Genomic DNA, 9,692 nt, shown 5'->3' on the forward strand with positions numbered 1-9,692 from the left:
GCTATTTTCTGTGACATACTCCATTTCATGACCGATAGCGTATGAAGCAGTTTAGAAACTGCAAACATCTGTTTGACAGTGTAATTGACTTACTAAAATTCCCAACAGGGAGTCTAACATTATATGCATGGTTTTGGGTGTGTAGGGTTTGTTTGTTTTTTTGTTTTTTTGTTTTGTTATGGTTTTGGGGGGGCGTGTGGTTTACACAATATTTCAAACGTTACAACAGTTGCCTGAAGACTGTGTCTAATCACATTCAGATCACAGCCAGGATATTGGAGGCCCATCAGAATGTAGCTCAGATGAGTCTAATTGAAGCCAAGATGCGATTTATTCAAGCTTGGCAGTCTCTACCAGAATTTGGCATCACACACTTTATTGCAAGGTCAGTGGTTCTGCTAAGTAATAAAGTAAAATTTCATGTATGAATGTGCAGATTATTGTCTTATTTGAAGCTACCATGAGATATTCCTAGTTGGGAACAGTGTAGTTTAGACAGAAACAGCTTCTGTAAAATGCTTTAATATGCATAATTATAACTTCACACACAACGTTATTTGCATGTAATACTTAGAATTCTATTTAAATGTCTGGGGAAGGATTTTAATCCATTGCTGCATTTATTGATCTTCTCTGTAGCTCTGAAGTAATAAGTTGCATCAGCACTGGAAAGAAAAATGAAAATTACATTGGTTCAGCTTGTTTTATGAGTCAGTTCAATAATTGAACAAACAACATTTCTGCATATGTTTAAGGTTTACCTTTTATAAATCTAAATGTCATAGATTCCAAGGGGGCAAGAAAGAAGAGCTGATTGGAATTGCCTACAACAGACTGATAAGAATGGATGCAAGCACTGGAGATGCAATTAAAACGTGGCGATTCAGCAACATGAAACAATGGAATGTAAACTGGGAAATAAAAATGGTAAGCAGGGTCGCATTTACAGAGCTGGGGAGACACTATGGTTTGCCCAAATGTCCATTGTAAGGCGTCTTTTTGATAAGAACTACACATGACTTAGATTTAGCCTGAGAGTTCCTCCTGATTTTGTTGGATGGGAGGACGCTGCTTGGTTTCATAAACTATTTCTTTTTCTCTCCTTTGAGTCCAAGATTTCTTTTTAAACTATTTACAGTTTGTGTAGGGTTTTTGAGTGCAATTCAGTCTTGTGTGAGCTAATTCATTTACAGCATCCCCAAGAGTTTCTTATACACTATAAGGAATCCACTTAAGATTTTACTACTTCCTTGGAAATAACGACTGTATCACACCTCCCCCACCTAGCTGGGCCTGGTGATTGTCTAGATTGGCAAAAAGAAAAGGAGGACTTGTGGCACCTTAGAGACTAACCAATTTATTTGAGCATAAGCTTTCGTGAGCTACAGCTCGCTTCATCGGATGCATAAAAGTGGAAAATACAGTGAGGATGTTTTTATACACACAGACGATGAAAAAAATGTGTGTTTATCACTACAAAAGGTTTTCTCTCCCCCCACCCCACTCTCCTTCTGGTAATAGCTTATCTAAAGTGATCACTCTCCTTACAATGTGTATGATAATCAAGGTGGGCCATTTCCAGCACAAATCCAGGGTTTAACAAGAACGTCTGAGGAAGGGGGGGAAGGAATAGGTTACCTATTTCCCCTTGTTTATTCCTCCCCCGCTTCCCCCCCCAGGATTTGCGAATACAGACTAACACGGCTGTTACTCTGAAACCTGTCTAGATTGGGTGGCTTTGTGTCTTGGTGATCTAGTAAAGTTTTCTGATTTTATTTATTTATTTTTTAAATGAAGCTATTTCTAGGAAGACGTTGTTTAGCTCTAATGTATAATCAGTGTTTGTCATTTGGGGACCTATTCTACTTCCATTAGTCAGCGAAAAGGTTCTTTCTGACTCCAACAGGAGAATCTTTAAAAACCAGTGTTTAAAAACTATTCAGTGACCTTTTTTCACTAAACCCTAATTAGACCCTTATTACTCAGCAGATGTTTCTAGTCTGTGTGCAAACACGCAGCCCGATACCTAAGCAAAATGAAATTTCTGGGCTAAGAGGGTAATACTGGTCTGCTTAGTGTGTATAGCTAAATTACCTAGATTTTGTTTTGTTTTAGTTTTCACTTTTTTATTTGCAACCCAACTTAGAGTTCTGTGGAACTAATGGGCAGTCAGTATCAGATGCTGTTGTGTAAACATTGAGCTGGTCCTCTAACCAGCTTTTACTCATACATACATAAACTCCCACCAGCACTTTGCAGGTGCAATGCCTGGTTAAAACTTCCCACTGTTGTGGTAGATTATTTAAAGGGCACATGCCTGTGAATATCCACAATTAGAGGCTGAGGGCTGAAAATATGTTCCAGTAGCTTTAAATTTTGGGGCGGTTTGGATTTTTTTTAACCAGTTCCTTAAGCCACAGTATCCCACGTTGTTCAGACCAGATGCTCTGCAAGGAACTTGTTGGCTTCGCTCATCCCAGAGTCTGACTGGTGTATGGTCTAGCAACACTACTGGCCTCAAGAATTAATAAACCGTACCATAGGTGCCGACTCCGTGGGTGCTCCTGGGCTGGAGCACCCACAGGGAAAAATTGGTGGGTGCTCTGCACCCACCGGCAGCTCCCCGCCCCAGCTCACCTCCCCCTGAGTGCGCCACATCCCGCTTCTCCCCCCTCCCTCCTAGCTTGCCACTGCGAAACAGCTGTTTCACGCGGCAAGCGCTAGGAGGGAGGGGGAACGCAGCATGCTCGGGGAAGAGGCGGGGCCGGGGCGGGGATTTGGGGAGGGATCCGATGGGGCAGGGAGGGGGCAGAGTTAGGACGTGGACTTTGGGGAAGGGGTTGGGATGGGAGTGGGGAAGGGGTGTAGTCAAGGCAGTGGGGGGGGGGCACGCGCGAGCACCCACCAGCGCTGGGGAAAGTTGGTGCCTATGAACAGTACATCACTGGAAGGAGATTTTTCTGAAGACTTCAAATGAGACTGTTAACAGAACCATAATAGGCTTCCTGGGGGAAACTAATAAATTGGGGGGCAAATGCTGGCCCCTAATAGTCCTCTATCCAATCATTTTTTCTCTTCAGAAAATAGACACAGAATATCAAGCAGGAAACTTTAAACAGTTGCTTACTACAAGGGAGACTTTATTCCATCGGGGCAAAGGAGATTTAAAATGTTTGGACAAGAACAATATTTGCTTCATCTTAAGCTACATAACTGTTTGTTTAGACAATACAGAATACATCTGGGCTAATGGAGAAGCACAGTAATGTGGACAGGGGGAACTCTTGAAGTTGGTATAATTAACATGACCATCTTGTTGATCCTAATCCAGTGTGTTTTGCACTGTAGGTTACCGTAGAGTTTGCAGATGATGTAAGGGTTTCCTTCATTTGCACTGAGGTGGATTGCAAAGTGGTTCATGAATTCATTGGTGGCTACATCTTCTTGTCAACGCGAGCAAAAGACCAGAATGAAAGTTTAGACGAAGAGATGTTTTACAAACTTACCAGCGGTTGGGTGTGAGTTTGATGTATTGTATACTGAGAGAAACCCCATGGCCATATTAATATTTAACTTTAAAAGCTGTTATTTGAAATATGCTGCTTAATAAAGTAAGCTTGAAATGTATCTTTTTTTTTTTTTTTAATCATGGAAATTTTTGCATTACCAGACCAGTTAATGTGTGTGCACTAATGAGCACTTCCGTTAATCTGCTATGAAGAGACAGTTTATAGGCTACATAATGTAGCAAATTCTGCCGCTGGTCTTTAGACACAAGACACAATGGGCAGATCATGATCAGATTTGACTGATAGCCAAATTATAAAGAGAACTCTAAGCCATCTACTATAAAGCGATCCAGGGCTTAAACTATATGAAGTCTATTTATCATGTTTAATGCATGTTTTTTTCTTTAGTGGATTTTTTTATACTGTAAATTTGACCTCCTGTTTTTTTAAGTCCTCCTCCCTTTGAGTAGAATTTTGATCTCTATTTTCACACTACATGAATCAGGACAGTTGCAGATGCCTGATGTTATTTTGAAGATAGTTGTGTGGGGCCCTGAAGAACAGTCCTCTGTTAGTCTGTTATAGTTTGGTTTATTTGTTAACTATTTCCTTTGGATAATCCATTTATATTGTCTCTTTTTTTTTTTTTTTTTTTTTATTTTTACACCGTATTGTATTACAACACTCTTAGTACTCACCAGCATACTCACTGTCTGCCTATGATATGCAAACTTTTTCATTACAATATGAAGTAAAGGTCTATGAAGTATAAGTTTTGTGTAACTTATGTAAAAACACAAATTTTATAAAATTGTACAGTTTTTTTAACTAGTCTCACAAGCCAACTAGAATTTTGCATAGATCTAGTGTCCGCATTAACTATATAGTGCTTTTAAAAGGATATGGATAGCAATTTAGAAAAAAAAAATTGACGTACAATACATTTTTATCTAAGTTAAGTATGACTTTGTTAGAGTTGTGCAACACTGTCCTTAATAACTCTAATGCCTGGAGTTGGGGTGTCCCCATACATTGCACCAGTGCAGAATTAATACTAATAAGGGAGCTCCTGTCCCACCCAATGCCGAGGAATAACCAGTATTGTGTTCCGATAGTCTGTGGTTTAAAGACTATGTACAAATGCATTTTATTTTAAATAAAAGTCGGACCTTTTATTTAATGTTCAGTTTCCACTTCTGGTTCTTGTGCCTTGTGTAGAGTAATCTTAATTTCATACCCTACCAAATAGATTTACCAGCACGTTCTATAGGATTTCACAGGTTGTCACTGTTGCTAATAACTTGTCTAGTTGCATAAGAAATCAGACCTTGTGCTGTGATCCCATCCTATCTCACGAGCAAGTGTTGTCTGGGTGGGTCAGTTCTCGGATGGATCACCTTCACGGCAAGCCCTAGTACTGGGGATTAGGTAGGTAGCACTCTTCTCTTCCATGCCAGTACTGAACGGATATTGCAGCATGATACTGGGAGGGCAGGGGGGACTTTTTGCTGCTAGATGGTGATGTTGTCTTTCAGACGAAATGTGAAATGGATGTCTTGGCTATGGTCACTAAGGACTTGTCTCCACTTCAAAGCTAACTCTAGTTTTGTCCCTAACTCAAGTCTCATCCCCACACACAAACCCTTAATTCAAGGTGCAGTGGTGCTTGAGTTGGCTGGCCTGTCATGGGGTGTAGGCTAAAGCCTGAGTCAGCAGCTGGTGAGCTGTGCTTAATACAACCTCTCTGCTGTGTGGACGCAGGCTAGCTCCACTCAAATGCCACTGGTCCTCAGTGCCTTCCTGCAGTTTCCCCGTGCGACAAGCACAGACAAGTTCTCCCACAACTTACTGGCCAGCAGTTCAGAGGGACTCTGCTTCCTGCAGCACGAAGAACCATGGATATGCCCCCAGAAGTCTTAGCATCACAGATGAATGCGTACAGCACCAGTGTGGATGCAGCAGCTCTAGTGTTAACTTTCCACTGTAGCCACTCTCACAAGCTAGGCTAACTTGAGAGGAGTGACTCCAGTGTGGGTAACTCGAGTTAACTCTGCAGCAAAGACATTACCTCAGTATCCTACAGCATTAGCCAGGTGGTTGGGTGTGTTAACCCCCACTGTCTCGCCTCCCTGAATGCTCCCTGCAAATCCAGTGGGCTATAGTGTTCTTTCCTGATCGTTCACTGATATGTAGCATTGCCATATGCAGTAAAGGAGCCGCTGTATTTCACCACACCACACAACAGAAACACTAACCCAGGAACCTGTCCTTGCAACAAAGCCCAATGCCAACTCTGTCCACATTTATTCAAGTGACACCATCATAGGACCTAATCACATTAGCCATGCCATCAGGGGCTCATTCACCTGCACATCTATGCCATCATGTGCCAGCAATGCCCCTCTGCCATGTACACTGGCCAGACCGGACAGTCTCTACGCAAAAGAATAAATGGACAGAAATCTGACATCAGGAATCATAACATTCAAAAGCTGGTAGAAGAACACTTTAAGTCTGTTACTGCATGGCCAGAGAGGTTGAAGGTGGCAATTTTGCAACAGAAAAGCTTCAAAAACAGATTCTAATGAGAAACTGCTGAGCTTGAATTAATATGCAAACTAGATACCATTAACTTGGGTTTGAATAGAGACTGGGAGGGCTGGGTCATTACACATATTGAATCTATTTCCCCATGTTAAGTATCCTCACACCTTCTTGTCAACTGTCTAAATGGGCCGTCTTGATTATCACTACAAAAGTTTTTTTTTTCTCCTGCTGATAATAGCTCATCTTAATCAATTAGCCTTTTACTCCACCTTTTCATGTTCTCTGTGTGTGTCACAGATCCTTGTAAACCACTTACCCACCTCCTGTGTGTGTTGTGAGTGTTAATTATTGTTTGTGACGTGCTTGGAGGTCTCAATAAGGGGAGTGCTCATTAGTTCCTGGCTGCTGGCATGTTTGCAGCCACCAGAGGCTCGCAACACTGTTCACAAGAAGCCCATAGCTCCCCACTCCAGCAAATATCTGACCCTCTGCTCTAAACTCCCAGCTCTGGTGACGACTGCTGCTGCCGTTGTCCTCTCCTCCCAGGCCCATGTGTGGCAGTCTCCTGGCAAGGGGTAAAGAGGTTGGGCTGGAAACCATGTGCAGTAGTGACCTATCCATGAGCACAGGCAGCAGGAGAGAAGGAGCTCTGCCCGGCTGACAGTGCTCTGTCGAAGTCTGAGAGTCAAAAAAAAAAAAAAATCATGGATGCAGGCAGGGACCCCTCCGAGAAGGGGCGGGGGAGACTGGGAAAGAGATGAAGAATCTGGGGGTGATTGTTCACTCACATTCAATTTGTGATCCACTATGTGAAGCAGCTTCAACAAAGGCTAATACCATTCTGGGGTGTATTAACAGGAGTGTCCTATGTAAGGCACAGGAGATGGCTGTCCCACTCTACTCAGCACTGGTGCAGCTTAGCTGGAGGATTGTGTTCGGTTCTGGGCACCACAATTTAGGGAAGATGTGGATCAATTAGAGAGTCCAAAGAAGAGCAACAAAAATGATCAAAGGTTTAAAAAGCCTGACCTCGGAGGAAAGGTCGAAAAACATGGGCATGTTTAGTCTTGAGAAAAGACGCCGGGGAGGGGGGACCTGATAATCTTCAAACATGTCAAGGGCTGTTATAAAGAGGATGGTGATCACTTGTTCTCCATGTCCACTGAAGGCAGGACAAGAAGTCCTGGCCTTAATGTGCAGCAAGGGAGATCTAGTTAGATATTAGGAAACACTTTCTAACTGTCTGGATAGTTAAGCACTAGAATAGGCTTCTAAGGAAGGTCGTGGAGTTGCCATCACAGGAAGCTTTTAGAAACAAGTTTGACAGGTGTTTGTCTGGGATGGTCTAGGTTTACTTGGTCCTGCTTCAGCCCTGGGTGGGGGTGGGGGATTTGAGGCCTCTCAAGGTCCAATCCAGTCCTATGATCCTATGGAGATTGGAGGGCTAGAGAAAGGCAAGGATACAGAGCAGGGTGGAAGAACAGCTGTGGCAGGAGGCAATAAGGCTAACGAATAAAAGGCACAGTTCAGGAGGGGGAAGAAAAAGGGGCAAAGGAAAGCATATAGTACAAGGGAGAATTAAAACAATGGTCAAGGAGAGAAGAAAATTAAGTGAGAATGAAAGCCAAGGAAGAAATAGGAGAACAGGTAAAAGCAAGACTGCGTGGTGACTGCAAGTGAGATGAGCTTAAACACCTCATCGCTCATGTGCAGCTATGTAAATACCTGTAACAACAGTGTGCGGCCTCCTGGCAAGCTGCTAGCACAGCCCTTTGTGGTGCAAAGATTGTCACACTGGCTTAGACCTCCAGGCACAGAGATCTGGAGAAATTCTGGCCCCTGATCTCTGTGGAAAAGGGATGGAGAGATTCCCCACCTGTGCACACAACACCCTGCCTGCTGCCTACAGGCACACACAAGCACCTTTCTCTGGTAAGGAACCTGCTACCGAGATCTCCCTTCCGGTCTCCTTGGTCTGCACACACTTCCTCGCAGACAAGCACCTTGGCACCCTTGTGTTAGCCAGGGATAGCTGGGTCTCTTCAAGGCTGAAATGCTAGGAGGAGCTCTGCCAAGTCCAAGCTTGAAATTCTGACAGCGATGGAGAATCTTGCAACTGGGAGAGAGATAGAAGGGAAGGTGAACTGAGCAGCATTGAGGAGTCAGGAGATTTCTGTCCAAGAAATGGCATTCGTAAAGTAGCTTGGCCACATTCCTCTGAGCTCTGTTAAACATGGGCCTGCCTCCCAGGCAGCGTTTGGACTGCATCTCACTCCCTATTCATGCCAGAGTTGGTTCTGAGTTGTCCCTGGTCCTGTCCCTTCTGCCTTATTCCAGAGACCCTCAGCCTGAGGCAGAGCAAACAGAGCAGCTGCCACCATGTCCATTAGCATCTTAGCTTGGCAACCGTCTTTGCAGGCTGCTGGGAGCAAAACCTCTCCTGTGGGCCACCCAAGCTCCTTCGTGCTTCTTCCTCTGTCCCCACTGTGGTGAGCAAGCCCGAGGCTAAGAGGTGCCCCCCTCCAGAGCTGCCGAAGGGGACCGCCACGGCAGCTGCTCTCTGCCAGAAGAATAGGCTTTGAGTCGGGATGGAGGCTCCATAGCCACCACCATCCCCCAGCAGAGACTTAGCCAGGGATGCCTCTGCAAATTCAGGCCAGTCCTCTGACTTCAGAGCTCTTCAGACTGAGCGCTCCTCAGGGATAAGTAAAGTAATTCCCCACCCCAGGCCAGCTTCTCTCTAAAAGGAAAAGCTCCAGGGTCTTCTCCCATAGTTCGATCACCTGAGTGACTCACCAGGAATGTGGCCTGCTAGTCAACTCTCCTGCCCAAGAGGAGGATGGGGGCAGTTACGAGATCTTAATCCTGCATTGCTTCACCAGTGATGGAGCAGAGGATGAGCATCATGGAAGCATCAGACCTATGAGCTGAGCCCCGAGCGGTGCTAAGCTTTGATTTTTTCCGCTAGCATCACTGGTCGTTCATGTTCAACATGCGCAATTACTGGCACGCCACGATCTGATCGACCTTGCTCTAGTGGATGCTGGATTAAATACCATACGCAGTAAGGCCAGGTGGAGGAGAGCACTTAGGAACGTGAATGTGGTATGTTAGTCGGAACCCTGATCCCTCTCTCTGCCTTTTTAGACGGTGAGCTCCCTGGGGCAGGGGCTGTTGCTGCGTCCGTACAGCGCCTGGATCTGGGCTGCGTCTGCTACTGCGTGTGAAATAGTAACTAATCTGGAGAGGAAAGATTAACCTCTCCAGAGGGGAAAGTAACAGTCATTGCATAAGGAGGCCTGTTCCTGTCAATACACTTGCACGACCGCTGTCGGCGTTTGCTTTCCCTGAGCGTGAAGGGCGCGCTCGCTCTTGGCAAGCGTGTAACTGGATGTACTGTGCAGAATGCCGCTTCCTTGTAAGGCTTGTAGGCTGCTGAGCTTCCTCCGGTTAAACCCTGTATGCACAAATGGTGCCTGGAGGAACAAGGAAGCCTTTTAACAGCCAGCTCAGGAGCTGCGTGCATAGCAAAGCCATGTCCTTCGATGCACCAGGTAATACATTAAATATTAGCATTTTAGTGCGTCTATGGAAAACACACCAATCTGGGCATGCTGGACAGCCTGCTATAGCTGA

The 9,692-nt window shown here is 44.7% G+C and overlaps 1 protein-coding gene across 6 annotated transcripts in view; it reads left to right on the plus strand.

The window, feature by feature from the left end:
* FERMT2 (FERM domain containing kindlin 2) overlaps positions 1–4,164 on the plus strand; it is a 101,815-nt gene extending 97,651 nt beyond the window's left edge. For all 6 annotated transcript variants that reach the window (XM_037901287.2, XM_037901285.2, XM_043548752.1 and 3 more), the window contains 3 exons: positions 261–385; positions 786–927; positions 3,349–4,164. In XM_037901287.2, the coding sequence (XP_037757215.1) occupies positions 261–385; positions 786–927; positions 3,349–3,522 (441 nt within the window). In that variant the 3' untranslated portion in view covers positions 3,523–4,164. The remainder of the gene's footprint in view (positions 1–260; positions 386–785; positions 928–3,348) is intronic.
* Positions 4,165–9,692: the final 5,528 nt, after the last annotated feature.

This window comes from Chelonia mydas, chromosome 6 (assembly GCF_015237465.2).
Source record: "Chelonia mydas isolate rCheMyd1 chromosome 6, rCheMyd1.pri.v2, whole genome shotgun sequence".
In the NCBI taxonomy this organism is placed as follows: domain Eukaryota; kingdom Metazoa; phylum Chordata; order Testudines; family Cheloniidae; genus Chelonia; species Chelonia mydas.